The sequence below is a fragment of the Amia ocellicauda genome, chromosome 14 (assembly GCF_036373705.1).
Source record: "Amia ocellicauda isolate fAmiCal2 chromosome 14, fAmiCal2.hap1, whole genome shotgun sequence".
Taxonomy (NCBI): Eukaryota; Metazoa; Chordata; class Actinopteri; order Amiiformes; family Amiidae; genus Amia; species Amia ocellicauda.
This window is the reverse complement of record NC_089863.1, coordinates 23,472,836-23,493,633: the sequence shown is the minus strand read 5'-3', so window position 1 is coordinate 23,493,633 and position 20,798 is coordinate 23,472,836. Positions and strand designations below refer to the sequence as shown.

Sequence of the window (20,798 nt, the reverse complement as noted above, 5' to 3'; positions counted from 1 at the left end):
CGGCGCTTGGCATTGCGCATGGAGATCTTAGGCTTGTGCGGCTGCTCGGCCATGGAAACCAATTTCATGAAGCTCCTGACAAACAGTTCTGCTGATGTTGCTTCCAGAGGCAGTTTGGCACTCAGAAGTGATTGTTGCAACCAACGAAAGACTATTTTTATGCACTACGACAGTCCCGTTCTGTGAGCTTGTGTAGCCAAGCAATCGCGGCTGAGCTGTTGTTGCTCCTAGACGTTTCCTCTTAACAATAACAGCACTTGCAACTCACCAGGGCAGCTCAGCAGGGCAGAAACTTGACAAACTGACTTGTTGGAAAGGTGGCATCCTATGACGGTGCCGTGTTGAAAGTCATCGAGCTCTCAGTAAAGTTCATTCTACTGCCAATGCTTGTCTAAGGAGATGCTGCGTGGCTTGATTTTACAGTGGCTCTCAAAAGTATTCACCCCTCTTGGTCTTTTCCACTTGTCATTGTGTTACAACATGAAATCAGAATGGATTGAAACGGGAGTTTTTGCCACTGAACACTAGTTAGAAGGGGTGCCCACATACTAGTGGCCATGTAGTGTACAGATACCGGACAGTCCGCTAAAATACTGGCCGGCTGGCAACCCTAATTGCCACAGACATCTTTACAATTTTGAATGGTTAAACAGATGTTTGTTATTAATATTTTGTTTTTGTTAAACAGTTATTTACATAAAATAAGTAAAAATGAATCATTATTTATAATGATGGCATCCTAGTTTGCACTGTTTTTTGTGGCTCCGGAGCTGGAGCTGGTTAAAAGTAGCCGGATCCGGAGTGTAGAGCTGCACCAGAGCCGCTCCGGAGCTGGAGCTGGAGCTGAACCTCTGGAGCCAGCAAACCCGGAGCACTGCCCAGCCTACCGTGGTGTACTCTGGTTTTCAGTCCAGCTGCAGCTCTTTCTCAATTTCCTATCATTTTTAAATCAGTTTTATTCAAGATGGTTTAGTTATATTCTGTTTATTATCCAATTTATCTCCGTTGCTCCCCTGCATCCTCCTGACATTTCATTAAACAAAGACTGATGTAGTTCCCACTTTGCCTGCTCTCCCAGTGCCAATTAAGGAACCGAATGTGAAGCTGGTGCCATCAGTGGTGTAGTACGGCTACAAGAATAAATAACATAAAGCCAATGACTTGAGTCTGATGGAGACTTTTGTGTTTTAACTCGAGTCACGTATTTTGAACGTTGACTCGAGTCATTACAACTCTGCCCCAGAGCACAGTAACGCTAGGTTTTGCATCTGTTGTGCTGTGGCCCTGGGTCTGTGTGTATCAATCAGGACACTAAAGCTGTCTGATGAAGGTGTTTTAGACTGACCGAAAACCAAAGTAACAAAAGAAAGCAAATGAGAAAATTCAGTGAACAGATTTTATTGACACTGGTCTCTGTGGACTAAGATCTAATCAGGACAGACGTTGCAACACAATCAGGGAGGGGGTGGGGGATTGTTGATAGATTGATTGTTAGATTTAATTCATTAATTATCTTAAAGCTGTGCAAAACGCAGGGTAATCTGAAGTCAGAAGTTTCACAGCTGTGGTCACAGGGGCCCAGACACACAGGTCCCATTACCGCTCACTGGGAAAGTGTGAGGGAGACGATGAAGTCATGACTGAATAATCGGTGACAGGAAAGACGTGCGTCGGACTCACCGTAGGGTCCCTGGTCACCTGCAACACGCCAGGAACACACCAGAGAACACGGGGGGAGAGGATCGGACTGTATGAAAGAGTGAACAGGCGAGCGTTTGAGGGAGCGAGCGTGTCAGTGCGTCAGTGCGCAGTGTCTCAGTGTGCTGCGGTCAGCGCGTTGAGGAGTCAGTGCGTTGTATTCCAGTGCAATATGGCATTGATAACTATGGGAACACAGCCACAATGGAGACCAGTAACAATGTAATTGTGCCCAACAATGACTTTATGTTAGCTGAACTGAAATGGCACAACTATGAAGCAAACTGATCCCACAAGGATCCCACAGGTGGGGGCCGTTTGCAGAAGGGCAGTAGCTGGGCGCAGCTCTCGTTCAGACGGGTTTTGCCAGTGAAGCTCGCCTGTCTGCGCCAATAACAGAAGAACCCGGAAACACAAGCTGTGCGGCCTCCTGCTCCGATAGGAATGGACAAGGTCAAAGGTCAAATGCATTAGTAGTGCGTTAATGTAGTGCATTTTGTAAACGCATCAGACAAATCAAACTACCAAACAATCAAAACAATAACAAATCAAGTGCATTTAAAATCATCTTTTTATTTCAAAATACAACAGCTGAAAAGAATAAACGCACTTGGCCCAAAGCATCACAAGATTAGTCGCGTCTTCTCTCGAGAACACACACCCGGCGCTGCTGTCTGCCATCGTACTGACTGAGCCGCGTTCAGCCCCCCAGACTCCAGCGCGCGCTCTTGCCCTTTCAGCAACGGCTGCTTTACCCCCAGACTGTGTGCCGGGCGTCAATAAAGGCTGTCACAGCCCCTCTATTGAAACAAGACAGTCAGCCCCACCTATTAACATCGGGACTTCCGTCTTACCCGAAGCAGTGCATTATGGGAGTCGCACAGAGTTCCTGTGGCGCTTTTCTCCCCATCTCTGTCATGGCAAACCTGCCTCATTTCATATTCAAAGCTTTCTTTTTAAAAAACAATTGCATTTTTAACAGGATGCACCTGGATTGTATTAGACACTTCTTAACACATACGAGTTATTATTTAACCAGCAGTGTTTTCACCCGGCCTGACGAGCGCTGTATCAGCGAAGTGCTCTCTCTAGTAGCCGGTCATGAATATCCATGAGCACATCAAGCCTGAGGCCTGGTTTGGTTGTTATAGACGGGTGACAGATCGGCGGCAATTCAAAACATACGAGAGCCTGTGGGTAATTATTATTATTCATATAAGAAAATCAGTAACACTAATGTCTCGGAAATGTTCGGTATTTTTTGTATTATATATGAAGTAAAATGTACAGAATATCATCCAGCGGAAAACGGAGAAGAGATTCTTATTGGTTGTGTTGCCACAATTAAATACCGAACACCTTCATGGCATCAGAATTACGACTTCTACTACTACTGACAGTAATAATAATGATCCACACGCTGACTATTCGTTTTGAATCGCCGCCAATCCGTCACTTGTCTCCGATAACAAACCCCGCCTCCTAGATCGAGGATCTGCCTCAGCAGTCTTGTGCTCATGAATATTCATGACCGGCGAATAGAGACAGCACTTCGGCCATAAAGCGCTCGTCAGGACAGGTGAACACACTGCTGGTTAGATAATAACTTGCATGTCTTCAGAAGGGGCGTCTCTAATACAAGCCAGGTGCATCATGTATAAAAATGCAAGTGTTTTATAAAAAGAAAGCGTTGAATATTAAAGAGGCTGGTTTTCCATTGCATAGAAGAAAAGCCTCACCGGAACTCTGTGTGACTCCCATAATGCATTGCAGCTCAAAGACAGAAGAAAAGGGGGAGCTGACCATCTCGTTTAAATAGAGGACCTTCAGCTGTGTTGTTGCCCACTCTGAGCCAGACCCCCCTGTTTGAATCCAGGTCTCCGTTTCCTGGTCTGTCTCTGTTTCTCTCCATGTCTGTCCGCGTGTGCCCGTGTGTCCACAGGTGTCTGGGCGTCTCCGGGACCTGATGCGGCTCTTCCACACAGCGGCCCGGCAGTTGAGCCGAGCAACAGAGCAGCGGTCTGGACACCTGTGGACACACGAGCACACGCGGACAGACATGGAGAGAAACAGAGACAGACCAGGAACAGAGACACAGAGACCTATACTTGTCATTATATAGTGGATCTATATTGTGCGCCTCAGTATATGGTGCGTCTTAGTATATAGTCTGTATGTCTTAGTATATAGTGCATCTCAGTATATAGTGCGTCTCAGTATATACTATGTCCATATAGTGCGTCTCAGTATATACTGTGTCAATATAGTGCGTCTCAGTATATACTGTGTCTATATAGTGCGTCTCACAGTATATACTGTGTCTATATAGTACGTCTCAGTATATACTGTGTCTATATAGTGCGTCTCGGTATATAGTGTGTCTATATAGTGCGTCTCAGTATATACTGCGTCTATATAGTGCGTCTCAGTATATACTGCGTCTCAGTATATAGTGTGTCTATATAGTGCGTCTCAGTATATACTGCGTCTATATAGTGCGTCTCAGTATATACTGCGTCTATATAGTGCGTCTCAGTATATACTGCGTCTCAGTATATAGTGTGTCTATATAGTGCGTCTCAGTATATACTGCGTCTATATAGTGCGTCTCAGTATATACTGCGTCTCAGTATATAGTGTCTATATAGTGCGTCTCAGTATATACTGCGTCTATATAGTGCGTCTCAGTATATAGTGTGTCTATATAGTGCGTCTCAGTATATACTGCGTCTATATAGTGCGTCTCAGTATATACTGCGTCGATATAGTGCGTCTCAGTATATACTGTCTATATAGTGCGTCTCGGTATATACTGTGTCTATATAGTGCGTCTCAGTATATACTGTATCTATATAGTGCGTCTCACAGTATATACTGTGTCTATATAGTGCGTCTCAGTATATACTGTGTCTATATAGTGCGTCTCACAGTATATACTGTGTCTATATAGTGCGTCTCAGTATATACTGTGTCTATATAGTGCGTCTATATAGTGCGTCTATATAGTGCGTCTCAGTATATACTGTGTCTATATAGTGCGTCTCAGTATATACTGTGTCTATATAGTGCGTCTCAGTATATACTGTGTCTTTATAGTGCGTCTCAGTATATAGTGTGTCTATATAGTGCGTCTATATAGTGCGTCTCAGTATTGTGTCCCTCATGGCACCTCATTAGCGAGCGGGGGCTCAGGCACACAGTCATTCAGCTCAGACGGCAGAGTGCGACCTAATCTCCTCCCGTCTCCTTGTGGGCTGAAGAGCCTCTTCCACACGGGCTGCGTCGCTGCGCTCTGGCACTGGGAGGCGGAGCAGTTCTCCAGGGCCTGGGCAGTGCAGCTCTTAGCCAGGGCGTCGCTCTCCTCCTGCTTGGCCCGCGTCAGAGCACGGACCACCTCCTGCCACTGTCGGCGTCCCAGGAGGTTCTTATTAATCAGGGACTCTGTGGACAAGAGAGAGCAACACCGAGTCACAACTCAACACAGAGGTCTAGAGCAGCAAGACAATGTCACCCTGGCTGCCATCAGATCCACAGAAACATTTCAGTGGCGTTACAGAATCGATACCAATCGCCTGTGCGCTCCATCATGGGCCCACATCCTCCCCCGGCGTCTCATCTCCTCACCTGTGAATACGGCGGCGTTGGCTCTGACTGCAGGAGAGCGGCTGTTCAAACAGTCCAGGACGCAGCTGAAGGCCCCGTCCAGCGCCTCGGGGAAATCAGATGCCTGGAAAAGACAAGGAGTCAGATTCGGGGACTCTCAGCAGACCTGTAACTCAAGAGCCACAAACATCTCTGTGCATCTCTGTCCTTCATACACAACGTCACACGTGTGTGCCTCGGCCCTGCGTGTTGCAGGAGCCAAACTCATGTGAGACAGTGGGATTGGCTGAACTGGTCCTCACCAAGAACGCGGCCAGGTCCTCCAGAAAGCCGTCTACGAACAGCGCCCCTCTGTCCTGGTTCGTGGAGATCAGCGTCCTGACAATGTTCAGATCTAGAACCCAGATGCTGTTGTTCAGGGTCCAGAGGCAGGCCTGCACAAACACACGAGCTGAGACTCAACACTGGGCACTGATGCCAGGACACAGCGGCACAATCCGACAGCAGGACGTCTGTAACTCTTCTGATATTCTTAAAAGCCCCTGCAGCCCCTCCTGGGTTTGCTGCCCGGGTGGTGTCTGATCTGCTCTTACCTGGGTCACCTCAGGGTTGGGGTCTCGCAGGTGAAGCGCCAGCTGCACCAGGGCCACCTGCAGTTCACGTTTGAGGTGGGCTGTCACTGCCGGGCACCTGCACAGGTTCCCCAGCACGGTGGCGCAGGCACAGTGCAGCTCTGCATCATCCTGAAAACAAGCAGAGAAGGTCAGGCACAGAGTGGCGACAGCACAGCCTGTGAAACACTGAGCACGACAGCCTGCACGGACACCGCAGCCTTAAACAGCGACTCACTTTTTCCCAGAGCGCAGTGATCCTTCGCAGGACATCTGCAGCGACATCCCGGCTGACGCTGTGCCGTCTCAGGTGGGGCAGAACGTGTGAGAGGGCGGACAGAGCTGCCAGGACCGCCTGCCTGTCCGCCACGTCCGTGTCCTGCAGGCCAGAGCGGAGGATGGCGAGCAGCTCCCGGCCGTGTTCTGTCACCTGCACACAGAGTGGTGGCTTTGGAATTGAAACATGCATCTCTCTCTTCACTGTTTAACACACAGACAGAGCGGCTTCATCCCCACGTCCCCGTCCGCACTGGGCATCCAGCACAAGTCCTTACCTGGGCAGCTGTGGATCTCTCTATGCCTTGGAAAAGCAGCAGCCTGACGCGCACACAGGGGTCCTGGGCTCGGCGCTTCAAACTCTTCAGTAGTGGCTTCTCCGAGCCGCCCAGCAGCTGCAAGACAGCAGAGCGAGGCGCAGTGAGAGCAGCCCTCAGCCACATACTCACCTCGGAGAAGAAGGCAGTGGCCGTCACTCTGTGCTGCTCCCGGTCAGAGCTCAGGGAAGGGACGAGGACCTCCATGATGCCAGGGAGCTGCGGGCCGGCGTGCTCAACCATGGCCCTGGAGGATAAAGGGACAGCCGTAATGAGACAATAGATAACCGATCTCGGGAACGGAGTAGACAAAGGGAAGCCCCGAATGACAGGCTGGTTTGGAGACCCGTACCTGGCCAGGAGACGGACGCCCTCGGGGTGGCTGTCAGGGCTCTGCAGTTTCGCCCAGGCCGCCTCCTGCTTTAGCTGATCGGTCGCCTTCCTCAGCTTGGCCCGGGCCAGAAGGGCCTTCAGTGCCAGTACGATCTCTCTGTGGAGAGAGGAGAGGACAGTGCTGTAGACAGGGAATAAAATTAACACCCGCCAAATGTGGGTAGATTTAGCCCGTGGCGGGTAAATGTCAATTTTACCAGCCACTTTGGCGGGCTGCCAACAAGTGTACGGGGACTCAACTTTTAGTCGGCATGTTTCACATGCCAGGAGAACGCTGCCTGCACGAATGCATAGACCAACTGTAAAGTTTGGAGGAGGAATAATGGTCTCAGGGCTCGGCCCCTTTGTCCCACTGAAGGGAAATCGTAACGCTACAGCCTACAGTGACATTCTGGGTGAATTTGCACCTCCAAATTTGTGGCAACAGTTTGGGGAAGCCCTTTCCTGTTTCAGCATGACAAGCCGTGCACAAAGTGAGGTCCTGACAGAAATAGTTTGTCGAGATTGGTGTGGAAGAACTTGAGTGACCTGCACAGAGCCCCGACCTCAACCCCATCCCACCTTTGGGATGAATGGAAAAGCCGACTGTGAGCCAGGCCTGATCGCCCAACATCGGCGCCCGACCTCACTAATGCTCTTGTGTCTGAAATCCCCTCAACAATGTTCCAGCATCTAGTGGAAAGTCTTCCCAGAAGAGTGGAGGCAGTTATTGCATCAAAGGGGGGACCAACTCCATATTCATGCCCATGATTTTGGAATGAGATGTCTGAGGAGCAGGTGTCCACATACTTTTGTGGTTGACATTTCGCATCCCCCCCCCCCCCCCACCAGGGGTCCAGTATTTTCGTATCTTAAAAGTGGCAAACAAGGTGCAGGGGGCATGACTCTGCATGTGACCTTAACTCCCTGGCAACCAACTTCTGGACAAACTAGTCAGGACATTTCAGATAACAGACGGCTATAAAATGAGGTTAATTTAGGCAGATGAAGAATTTGCTTGGAATAAAATAATTTGGAAATACTTAAAACTTTACAGTTAAAATGGACTTTACTTCTTTTGCATGAGGTTTATGAGAGATGCCCTGAGATTATAGCATCACTTCTAGAAAGTGACAGGTGTGAGAAAGTGAAGGTGTCATATAATTACAATTAATAAAAAATGTATTATGTACAAATAGCTGGAGTGAGAACTGATCTTATTTTATAACCCCCAATACAAAACAATACCTATGAAGTTATACATGTTGTTAATTTAAGAAAAGTGGACTTAATATCTGGGTAATGGAAGGGGGAAGAGTGGAGCAGCTCCGTGACCTCAGCTCCGGCTCCAGAGCGCTCCGATGAGCTCCACACCGGAGCCGGCACACGGCCAACCCTAGTGTATGTATTAATTCTGTATTCGCTGGAACTCAAACGCACAGTTATGTTTCTGAGCGCAGAGCAGCAGTCTGAGTGTGTGCTTTGGAGAGTGAAAGTCAATCGTTTAGTCAAGTACATTGTATAAATTAGCTAGATAGGTCTTATACATTTTGTATTTCGCTGTTGTGACCGGAACACATTGCCACAAGGACGCTAACGTTAAGGCATTTTCATCGCAGCTCACATTGCTAAACTGAATGCAACTGAATGAAAATGTATAAAAAATGAAAAAGAAAAACATATTGGTCGGTTAATTACAGCTGTAATTGCAAAATATTCCCTTATAAAACAAATAGTCACAACCTTTATAGTTAATTTGAATTTGTGACAAATGAACTAAAAGTTGTGCTAATGTCGGGACAACACGAGTCTGACACGAGGTGTGTGAGAGTTGACAGGTCTGCTGTCTTATGCCATTTCCATACGTCTTCTAATAATGTATTTTTACGTAGATATTTATTTAACAAAATTGTTGTTAGAAAAGTATTCATCAATTGCATCAATTACACCATATACATTTCTGCTGAAATGATTTGCGATAGAGACATGCATTTTTTCCTGCGTAGTGGAGATTCTGCTGAAGAGAAACGTGCGGTTTGTTTACATCGCGTCTCTGCTGGCGTGCATCGTATTGACCAATGGAAAGGACGTCACTGTCTGTCTTCATTCCTATATATATATATATATATATATATATATATATATATATATATACCACAGACCGTGACTCTATGAATATCTAGCCAATCCAATGAAATCCTTTTAATGACGTGCAGAAACCCAGAGAAGGGAGAAGCACTGAAGAAGAAGAGGAGTATGAAGAGCAATAATGTGTCATTAACACCCCTTCTCATGTGTTGGTGTGTTTATACAGATCCCCAGCAGCTGCCGTGTTATTGCATGTGATTGATTCATTTGAAAACGATGCTCCCGCACAGTCTCTACTAGCAAGTGTTATCACTCAACAGAAGGCAATCAAGACCTTATAACACTTGCAAGTAGAAACTGTGTGGGAGCATGTTTTCTATCCAGATCCTTTTCCTCATACACACCTGTCTAGTCTATACAGGTGTGCAGTTAGCTTCTGTTATGGTGATTGATGAATTACCTGAATAAATGCCACGTTTTAACATGTTCACCACACATTTACGCACCCTCATGCATTTCTGGTGATGTTTGCCTTTGGCTGGTAAAAATACCAAGTGGCTGGTAAGTGTTTTCCTTCTACCAGACACAGTGGCTAGTGGCCAAAAAAGTTAATTTTATCCAGTGTCTGCAGAGCACCAACACTCAGCAGAATCAAGTGCGTCTCTCACTGTGGCCCTCCTGGCCGCTCAGGTCACTCACACACAGACCAGCGAGGTACTGACGGCTCCATCAGGGACCACACTGTGAACAGACACCCTGTGGGTCTGCCCAGCGAGACGGCACTCAGTACGACCTGCTCACCTGGATATACTTGGTTCTCTTGGCGTGTCCTGGCTGGGGGTGCCGGCCTCCTGTGGGATCTCCTCTCTGCAGTCCGTGTGGAGAAGCAGGGCCCCAAACAGCCGGGGAAAGACCCTCTGAAAGGCCCCCGTCCTCCCTGCGACGGCCAGCAGTTCTTGCACGGCAGTGGTCACCTGACACCGGGAGAGACACACAGGATCACAGTCAGAGAAAAGGCACCCCATTCAGAGCCCCTCTGTACTGCTTTCTGGAGAGTCAGTAGATCACGGACAGGTCAGTGGAAACATCAGTGAATGAAAAGTCCTGCGATGTTCCCGGCCTGGTTTACACAGTGAGTAAGTGTCTGGGGACTCACAGCGAGGGTCCGGCGCGCAGCGGACACACAGTCCTCAGCCGGGTCCCTGGGCAGCTTCCTCATGAGGAAAGCCAGCAGCCTGCGGGACATCTTGCTTTCAGATCCCAAGGCCCTCCACAGCACACGGCTGGAGCTGTGGGAGACAGAGACACAGTGAGTCAGAGACACACGGGAGCTCCTTGACGTGACACACGAGCCAATCAGCACTGCAGACAGTCACTGTGAGAGAGGCGCTTCTGTGGGGCTCACCGGTCCAGCGGCAGGGCTTCGTTCAGCAGCGCCTTGGTGAGCTCCTCCGGGCACTGGGACACGATGTGGGCGACCACTCTCAGCTGCCGGTCAGTCAGGTGGGGCAGGCAGGGCTGCACAGCGTGCAGGATCTCAGGGACCTGGAGGACAGAGGAGACATGCACTCAGTCTGCCGCCCAGCGCAGCGAGAGGAAACACAGCGGGCGTGAGAGACTCCAAACTGGCCCTGACCTGCTCTTTCAGCTGGGCTCGTCTGCCCTCCAGGATCTTGCAGAAGATGGTGCTGGAGGGGCCGTAGAAGGAGGGCTCACCGGGCCCCCGTGGCGCCAAGGAATCGGCCTTCCCTGTAACGGATTCGGCAGGATCAGGTTTGGTAATCGGAAAACAACACCACATGGCAGGTTCTCTCGGTATCCGTGGCTGATGTAATCGGATTGCGCCGGGTCGGTAGACGTCACTTTGGGTTTTGTTTATATTTTACTTAAGCGGTTATGAAGGCCAATTCAATTTAAAAAGTATTAGATTTAATTTAAAAAGTGCCAGAGCGTCAGAAATGTCCAAAGCAAATGTCCAAAGATTTACTGCATTAGAAAACAAAATATTCATTATTATTATAACAACGGCAGCCAAAAGAGGCTCACTGATGAAAATAAATGCTTTGGAAAAGTTGTTTTGATATTCTACCCTAAAAGGAATATATACTAAAATATTTATAGATTGAACAAATTGAACAAGCCGTCTATAGTGTATTTGAAGTCTTCTGCTCATAATTATGCAAGTCTGTTTATTCCGTCTTCCTGATTATAATTGATATTTCTAATCCGATAGTTGCCATAGAGTTTATTATTTATGTCTGAGCAGATGACCTTACAACGATTTACAACTGTAAACACAATATACACAAAGAATTACAAGACAATAAGAAGGTATGAAACAATACATCACAGTATACAATAAGTTTAGTGCTAGTCAGAGCAAGTATCAGAGACAATTACAACAACTACAGTACAAGCAACAGCAACACGACACCGTGGCATTCGATTTCCTCACAATAACACGCTATATTACAACGCATGCGTCGTTAAACCGCGTGACCGAGGCCTTGTCTATTAAAATGCTTGTCACGAGTTTCGATGACAGCAGGAGGTCAGACAGCAGAGAGCGCTGTAGCGCAGCGGGACAGGACGGGGGAGAGGACGGTACCTGCGGCGCGGAGGAGGTGGGCCAGCATTGCCGCGGACCCGGCCCGGCCCGGCTCACTGCTGCTCTTCAGCTGCCCAACGATGAATTTGGCCACCTTCTTTGGGAAGGCGTTGGCTGTAGGAAAAAGGCAGGCAGAGCAGTGAGGTCACAACACAGGCCAGCGCACTCTCTCCTGGGACCACAGAGAGAGACGCCTGCGAAAGCCTTCATTGCATCAACAGTGGCTCCCAACCCACCCTGCTGAGCTCTCAATTACTTAATTGAACCCTTAACTGAACTAATCATTTCCTAAATCAGAGCCTTGTAATTATTTGAAACAGTAGGTGGTTTAAATGAAGTATAGAATTGGATAAAGAACTTATTAAAGACTGAGACGTACCCAGCAGCGTTAGTGATGACAGGACCGCGTTGTCCTCGTCCACGGGCGGCCGTGTCTCCTGACGGGCGCAGATCTGAAGGAGAAAGACACGGTCACTGCGTACCGAGGGGGAAGCGCCGCTCGGCTGCACGGGAGCCTTGTGTCGGTGCGTCTCGGCTGCTCCGCAGAGCGGGACCTACCTCTTGGTGCAGCGCGCGCAGCAGTCTGTCCACGGAGGAGTAGATGGCCACATGGTGCGAAGTGAAGCCCGGCTCCAAGGCTGCCAACAGAATCTGTCGCACGTTCTGAATAAGAAAAATAATAATAATAATAAAGAAACACAGCTGCTGACTCACACTGCACTGTGGGCCGGTTCACAGACCTGGAATCCGGCTGAGCTGTTAACATGGACTCCAAAACAATAAACCAAACCAACCCCAACCCTGATCCTGATGTTAAACATAAAACCAAGCCCTTAATCTGGAGCCGGTCTGATCTCGCCCACCCCTGTTACCCCAGACAGCAGAGAAAGTCCTACCTGGCCCAGGGCTTCACCGTTGGAGCTGTGCTTGTACACCTCCACCGAAGCGGCGACCAGCTGGGTCACATTGGCCTGCAGAGTCTCAGGGCTCAGCAGGGGCGACATGGCAGCCAAGGCACCGACGAGCGTCTCCTGAAGCCTCAGCGACTACACAGACAGAAGGACATAAGATCACATACAGGAGTCACAGCGCAGAACAAGTGACTAGATGACTCTAGACATTCTCATGTGTGGAGCTGGATATTTTGCCAGTCCATATTTAACAACCACCCCCTCCTCCGGACATTTCCCGCTGGCCCGTACCTGCAGGTTCCTGCCCTCCAGCACCAGCCAGCCCTTCAAAATGGTTTTGAAGGCGGAGTCAATGACTGGAGCGAAGTCCTGCTTCTTCATTGTGGGGTCAGCGCTCCCTCCGGGGCCAGAAACATACTCCTGGAGGCTGGTGCAGGCGCTGGTGAGCACTGGGAGACAAAAAACAGACACTGGGGTCACTCTCCACTAGACACACGATTCACAGCTGAGCTCCGCTGAACTAAACCGTAAACAAAAAGAAGAACAAGGGCGCCCTTTGGGGATCTGTCATTGCAGGAGTCAGCCACCCTCACTCACCTGAGCACAGAGCCATCTGCAGCTGAGCCCTGGAGTGGGCTTCCACTGAGTGCATCTCCACTGTTTTGGCAGCGTCCAGCTTGGGCAGCAGACCGGTGAGGGTCTTCCCAAGATGGGGCATCGTGCCGGACACTGCAAACACAGACAACAGATGGTTAGGGTTGAAAACAGGGCACATCTCAGTTCCCTTACAGCGCACAGATGCTGTCCCAGCATGGGGTGAAACCCCTTTGACAAAGTGGCTTCAGGAATGGAAGGAGCAGGCAGACTCACCGTTGGCTCGTAACAGACGGGCCAGAGTGTTCAGCCACATGATCTCTGGCTGTACATCTTCACTGATGACACACATGGTTTGCAGGACCTCCCCCGGAAACCCACATCCCACGGCCACCAGGACGTCACTGGCTGCCTGCTTCGTGTCGAGAGGCATGTTCTGGGTCAGGGGAAGACGAGAGGAAGGGCGTGAGTCTGAGAAGGCTTTCTGGGGACAGCAGTGTTCCTGGCACATCTCTGAGTGAGAAGAATCTTTATACAAAAAACAGGAAGAGCCTGACAGGAGCAAGTGGCTCACCGCATCGCTGCCCATCAGTCTAGCAGCCACAGCAATGACCTTCCTGGCTGTGGAGGAGCTGATGTCTTCGATCTGGCTGCGCAGAACTTTCTCCACGGCCTGCAGGACGAGGGTCGGATGGGCCAGCTGAGCAGAGGAACACAGGAGGAAGATTTGTCAAACAGAAAAATGTGCATCACATAGTAGCCTCAACAACAAACTACTCATATAGACACTCATACTTCAGCTGGTTCTTAAAAGGAACTGAATAAAGAAAGAAGATAATTACTATACATTCAAATATACAATCACACAATACACACATTTTAGAAGCAATTCCAGAACAAAACCTGGAAGAAACAACTCCGAAGAAAAGCCACACAGTTAAGCACTCTGTCGGGAGACGAAACGGACGGTCTTGGCATCAACAGACGCTCAATTCTCACCTTGAGGTATTCCAGACACTTCAGGCAAAAGGTGTTTGGGGCCATCATTTGAGAGAGAGACGCTAAGGTTTCCTGGATGTCCTCCATTATCACCTGCCAGGGATCAACCGTCTCTACAATATCAACACAAATCACAGTTAAATCAGCCAGGATCAAGTCCAGCTCATCCTTACAGCAGTGGTTCCCAACGGATTGTATGATTAATTGTTATTACATATAGTCAGTAAAAAGTCCTCCAAACAGACACTCACCCAAACCCTCAGACTCGTCCACTGTGTCGTCACACTAAAAGACAACAGGAATTCTGGGTTACATTTCATTCCACTTTACTGATTGTATTATTTTGTGTGAATAAACGCTGACCATCAAGTCAAATCATTATGAAGTGTAGTTTTAAACAATAATGTCCGTATTAAAACTATAACAAGGCAGTGTAATATAGTTTAGTCCGGGCAATTCAAGTATGAATCCCAACCCCAAAGACATTTTCCATTGGCAGGTAAGATATGCATGCATATTCACCAGTTTAAACTTTAAACGTATTAAGCAAGCAGTTACAATAGGTATCCTTCTCCTATAGCACACGTGTTGGTTCACTTGATTCGCTATGTCTCCTGTGCAATTGTTTATCTAAAATATACACGATCATCATGTGTTATTATTGCAATGATTATGAGACGAGCCTCATGAGTAAAATACACACGGAATCAAACGCCTCCCAATCAAAGTATCTGCTTGTGTAGTAGCCTGTATTACATGAAACGGGTGTTTAATATGATTGCTGGGTGACTACTGCCGACTAGGACTAACATCTAGACAAGGCAGAGTCTTGCAGTGACAGTCAGACACTCACGTCTGTTTCGCCGCCATCTTCCACCGACGTCTGAATCTCTAATGGCGCCGAGCGGCGCGGACTGACGGCACAGCGCGCCTGCGCATTGTGACGCGTCACCGCGGCAACCGCGCCCGAGCGCCCTCAGCGCACGCGACGGGCGCAGCTGCGCAGGCGCGCTGTTCCGTGATGTCCCGGATGTGCGGCGCGGCGGGTGCAGGTTGGGATACTGTACTTGATTTCTAGCACCATAAATGGAAAAAAGTGATTTTCGCAATATATGAATTATGAATGTGGAAATGAAGAAACGTACTGTGTGGCTAACTACAGTATTCTACAGAATACTACAAACACTGCACTGTGCTAGACTTTGGGCCCCCACCATAGTTACCAGGGGCCCCGGCATCTTGTGTTACGCCACTGGATTGAGCTGCTGACCTGAATCTCTGGGACTGCTCTCACCTGGTTCTCCTACCAAGTGACATGGCGAGGCTCCTCATCCACCCCCAACCTCTCCACCCAGGCGTTCCCCACGGCTCTGTCCTGGGCCCCCTCCTGTTCTCTCTCTACACTCGCTCCCTGGGCCCCCTCATCGCATCCCATGGTTTCTCCTACCACCTCTACGCTGATGATGCCCAGATCTTCCTGTCTTTTCCCTCTTCTGACCCCCTCATCCCCTCTCGCATCTCTTGTGCTTGTCTGCTATTTCCGCCTGGATGCACTTAAGCTCAACCTCTCCAAATTGGATCTCCTGTTTTCCCCCCACTCTTCCTCGCCTTCTGCTGACCTCCCCATCTCGATCCCCTTGGAATCCACCACACTCTCTCTTTCTTCTTCCGCTAAAAATCTAGGAGTCACCCTCGATCCTGCGCTCTCCTACACCCAGCACATCACCACGCTGACGCGCACCTGCAGATTCTTCCTGAGCAACATACGCCGGATCCGTCCCTTCCTCACCGACTACTCGACTCAGCTGCTCGTCCAGTCACTGTTCCTCTCCCGCCTGGATACTGCAACTCCCTCCTGGCCGGCCTGCCTGCATCCACTACCCGCCGCTCCAGCTCATCCAGAACTCTGCGGCTCGTCTGGTGTCTCTCTGCCACGGTTCGCACACGCTACTCCACTGCTCCGCTCCCTCCACTGGCTCTCGATAGCGGCACGCATTCAGTTCAAGACACTGACCCTCACCTACCGCTGTCTCGACCACACTGCACCGAGCTACCTTCAGACACTCGTCTCTCCATACATCCCCTCCAGACCACTGCGCTCCTCCAGTGCCAGAAGACTAACTCTGCCTCCTCTCCCCTCTCCTTCCTCCAGAGCCGCTCCTTCTCATCCCTGACCCCTAAATGGTGGAACGACCTGCCCACCGAAGTCAAAACCGCCGAGTCCTTGACCTCATTCCGGCGCTTACTCAAGACGCATCTCTTCCGACAGCACCTGTAATATTAGTCCTCTATCCCTGCTAGATAGCACTTCAGTTTATTATGCTTCTTGCGTTCTTGATTGTTTTCCTCCTTGCTTCCTTTCCCGTAGCCCTCGTCTGTAACCCTACATCTTGACAGCACTTAGCTTTCACCATCCAGGATGTAGGACCTCACTTACTGTACTTGAGTAAATTGTAAATTGGAATTTGTAAAATGTATTAGTTTGAATTGCTGTTTTAGCTAAATTGAATTTGTAATGATTGATGCCTTGTACTTCACTGTATTTTTGCACTTTGTTTGCACTTATGTTGTAAGTCTGCCAAGAAATAAAAATAATAATAATAATAATAATAATAATAATCTTTTGTTCTTCCTAATACTAAATTTACTTTCTAAACCACACTGTCTCGATGGAAGCAAATGTAGCAGTTTGTCCAAACAAATGTAATGTGAAAAGATTGTCTTGAAAAAGAATACAAATGCTGAGTTTGATTGACGTGTCATCTGTCCGGTCTGTAGTCTAGCTGGCGTGCGTGTCTGCTGCATGCATGTCACAGTTAGCTGTGTAGCTTAGCCAAAACTGTAGGAAATGTAAGTCTGCTGCCCATAAATGCAAGGAAGGCGACAAGAAAAAGTGTCATTTCCTTGTGTGTCCCACTGACAAACTACTTCTCACAGCAAGGTCTGCTTCCATATGCAGCGCTCAAATAGTCTTGTTGAAACGGTGGCTATAATGGCAAATTGTAGCCCATATTGCTCCCTGTCCATCGTTGTATCGGGGTGTCTGGCGTTGTCTGCTCTATTTTAAGCTTTTATTTGATCAGTCCTGCTCTCCAGTGCTTAGGGTCGGTGTCACAGCAACATTGCCTGTTCTTGCTGCTAAATAAACTGCATCACATATGGCATGTTTTCTTATTTCTTATCTGTTTTGCACATATAGTCCTGCTTGATTCAATACACAGCGACAGTGATGCTTATTTTTTGTAGAGTCTATAGGCTATTGATCGGTTCTATATTTTCTTTGAAAGTAATCTTGACCCTTTGCAGCCGAAGCTTTCTAATATAATTAAAACGTGCTGATTCAATGGGGAATTGAATGTATACATTTCCCTTTTCAAATGGTTGTCTTCGGTTCTGCAAGTCTGAAAGTGCCGTTACAATTCACCCGAGAGCGAAGCACATTTAGTAGGACATCTGCACTAATCACAAGGAATCGTATGCATTAGTTATCGATAGCCTATTGAGATGAATAATCTGAAAATGTGTATCACACACACAGCACATATAATAGATTACAGTAGCAGTACTTCAGGTGTCCGTCTCTTCGGTGCTGTTTCTGCAGGTCGCTGTCCCGCAATCCTGCTGCTGCTCAGTGTTTGTGCTGAGATCCTCGGAAAAGCGTGCAGCCTTTTCTCTGGACCCCACCGCGTTTGTCGTCATGTACATTTTGAATGCATGAACACACTCCCATACACTAACACACACACAATCACGCAATACACTCACATAATTACACACACAATGCATTCATTCTCTCTCTCTCAGTTCAATTTCAATTTCAATTTGGTGTTCCTGTGAACTTGCAGTGTGTTCTTATAGAGTTCAGCATGCAGCGTTTCGATTGGGTGTTTGTCCCACCTAGTGCAGTCCTGTAGACTGAGTGGACCCCCTGCCTCACTACACAGCGCAATGGGCTGGATCACACTGTCAATTAGTTTGAGCCAGAGTTTGACTGGAATATCAGTGTCATAGAATCCGCTTCTGCTTGCGTAGAAAGCTCTTCTTGCGTTGCCTTTGAGTGCCTTCACTGCCAGGTTAAAGCCCCTGACGCACTGATAGTCAGGCCACGTGAGTGTAGTCTGAGGTGTGTTCTGGGGCGGTGCTGCCTAGAGTGCAGTGGTATTTGTTTCCCTGAGGTCTGGCCTTTTCTTGAGAGATCAATATTTTTGTCTTCATGTTTACTGCCAGGGCCAAAATTGAAAAAAGGCTGTTCTCTGAATAAATAAAATAATAAACTAACCAATACAATACATCTCCCTCATCCTCCTTACTGCGATGGCCTGATCCAGGATAGAGGAGAGCTGCTACCCTGGGCTGTAGCTCCCTTTCTTTCCGTTTTCTCGGCCTGTCCTTTGTTGGCATTATGTTGCAATTGCTGCAGCCAGACTGTAACTGTCAGTGGCCCAACTTCAGGTACCCTGTCTCATAGCTACTTCTGACCAGCCCACTGCGTCATGTTATTTTACACTCGTTGGCTACTGATCTACTCTGCCGCTATGGACCAGCCTCCTCTGGCCTGTGTAATGGTTACGGTCTAACTGTGTTACCGTTTCATTCACAGATCCTCTGCGCTGTGACTTTTTGGTGCGCTATACTTACATTATAAATAAAGGATCACACTCCGCATGCTAGATTCTTTACAATTCATTTATGTAGAACAATGACAACATGTTTTTGGCCTCAAGCCTTCATCAGTGTCTGTGGCACTAGTTGTCCACTTTTGTTTTTAAGAAGTGTTTTTCAGGTGTTTCGTGTTAAGTCAATGCATGTGCAAAATTAGATAAATGAATCAATAAACAACACAAATTGCTAAATGTGCTTCACACACACAAAAGGAAGTAAACCCTGCATTCAGTTCTGTTTCAATTTCAATTAAATCACAAGTGGTTAAAATAACACCACACTAGGGTATATGTCTGAGGACATCAGGCTTCTTGCAGTTCATGAATCAGTACAATAGTTAATAGTTAACAGAAGTGGAAAGAGTACTGAAAAATCCTACTCAAGTAGAAGTATTGTTACTTTGATGAAATCTTGCTCAAGTAGAAGTAAAAGTACTGGTATAAAAACTACTCAAGTACAACTAAAAGGTAGCTAATTTAAAATGTACTTGGGGTACAAGTTACATAGTTACTTTTAACAAAGCCTTGTCACATGATCTCCAAGCAAATATATATATATATATATATATATATAGTGACGGAACGGGGCTCCGTCCCTTTAAGGAATGTCCACCCAAGGTAGAAAACTACTTGTCCCAGGAGCCCCTGCAGTAGAGACAGGAAGGGGCGGGGGCTCCTGTGTATATAAGGGAGCAGGCAGAGCGAATCAGGGCAGTTGGTGGGAGGTTGCAGCCAGGGACAGACATGAGCTGGGAGAAAGCATAAGAGGAGCTACTAGAACCTGTTGCAAGCTTTACACTTCACAGAGGGATATGTACCACCAAACTGCCAATGTGTATAGTGTGGTAAGAGTGTATACTGGCGAGTGAGTATAATCGCCAACCCCTTGCTAATAGTTACTCGAATAATAATAAAATACCCTGTGGTTTGGGGAAAGACAAAAACCTGTTTAGGGAACCTGGGATTGTGGGGATAGTCCACCATTGCAGGACACGGACATTCTAACCTGGGAATTGTCATCCTGCCACCTGCTGGTGGTTGGGGTGAAATAGTTTTCCCAAAAGGACTTCCCCTGTGTTTGTTGGGTTCCTGGACAGATGTGGTCATAGAGAGGGAAGGAAGAAAGTCAGGTAGGACTGGACAAGGCTAGGCATTTTTTGTTTTGTTTTGTTCAATTGAGTGTGTATTACATTTTGGTTTGCATTAAACTTACCTTGGCAGAAGAGTCCTTTCCACAAAGCCCCTGTCTGGACGGCTCATTCTTAACTCACCCACTTACCGGTCTGTCACAATATACATATATGTATATATGTATATGTGTATATATACACATATACATATATATATGTGTATGTGTGTGTGTATATACAGTGAGGGAAAAAAGTATTTGATCCCCTGCTGATTTTGTACCTTTGCCCACTGACAAAGAAATGATCAGTCTATAATTTTAATGGTAGGTGTATTTTAACAGTGAGAGACAGAATAACAACAACAAAATCCAGAAAAATGCATTTCAAAAAAGTTATAAATTGATTTGCATGTTAATGAGGGTAATAAGTATTTGATCCCCTATTAATCAGCAAGATTTCTGGCTCCCAGGTGTCTTTTATACAGGTAACGAGCTGAGATTAGGAGCACTCTCTTAAAGGCAGTGCTCCTAATCTCAGCTCGTTACCTGTATAAAAGACACCTGTCCACAGAAGCAATCAATCAATCAGATTCCAAACTCTCCACCATGGCCAAGACCAAAGAGCTGTCCAAGGATGTCAGGGACAAGATTGTAGACCTACACAAGGCTGGAATGGGCTACAAGACCATCGCCAAGCAGCTTGGTGAGAAGGTGACAACAGTTGGTGCGATTATTCGCAAATTAAAGAAACACAAAATAACTGTCAGTCTCCCTCGGTCTGGGGCTCCATGCAAGATCTCACCTCGTGGAGTTTCAATGATCATGAGAACGGTGAGGAATCAGCCCAGAACTACACGGGAGGATCTTGTTAATGATCTCAAGGCAGCTGGGACCATAGTCACCAAGAAAACAATTGGTAACACACTACGCC

At 47.7% G+C, this 20,798-nt stretch overlaps 1 protein-coding gene across 1 annotated transcript; it reads right to left on the bottom strand.

Annotated features, from left to right (window-relative positions):
- Positions 1-2,251: 2,251 nt before the first annotated feature.
- LOC136767434 (maestro heat-like repeat-containing protein family member 1) lies at positions 2,252-15,018 on the bottom strand. Its single transcript, XM_066721206.1, has 22 exons — positions 14,931-15,018; positions 14,329-14,362; positions 14,078-14,190; positions 13,653-13,778; positions 13,355-13,514; positions 13,082-13,213; positions 12,776-12,933; positions 12,470-12,619; positions 12,132-12,236; positions 11,953-12,025; positions 11,574-11,687; positions 10,602-10,714; positions 10,371-10,510; positions 10,122-10,254; positions 9,767-9,939; positions 6,858-6,995; positions 6,467-6,752; positions 6,151-6,342; positions 5,895-6,044; positions 5,604-5,735; positions 5,323-5,425; positions 2,252-5,139 (listed from the first exon to the last, which is right to left on the bottom strand). Exons 3-22 carry the CDS (start codon positions 14,162-14,164, stop codon positions 4,859-4,861), a joined length of 2,946 nt encoding a protein of 981 aa, XP_066577303.1. The 5' UTR covers positions 14,165-14,190; positions 14,329-14,362; positions 14,931-15,018; the 3' UTR covers positions 2,252-4,858.
- Positions 15,019-20,798: the final 5,780 nt, after the last annotated feature.

What these genes read in the sequence shown, in the direction of transcription:
- LOC136767434 (XM_066721206.1), bottom strand. Translation starts at nt 14,164, where the DNA reads ATGGAGGACATCCAGGAAACCTTAGCGTCTCTCTCTCAAATGATGGCC. An exon ending in TGGAGGGCAGGAACCTGCAG is followed by an intron (nt 12,620 to 12,775) that starts GTACGGGCCAGC and finishes CTGTCTGTGTAG; the next exon opens with TCGCTGAGGCTTCAGGAGAC. An exon ending in GTCATCACTAACGCTGCTGG is followed by an intron (nt 11,688 to 11,952) that starts GTACGTCTCAGT and finishes TTTTTCCTACAG; the next exon opens with CCAACGCCTTCCCAAAGAAG.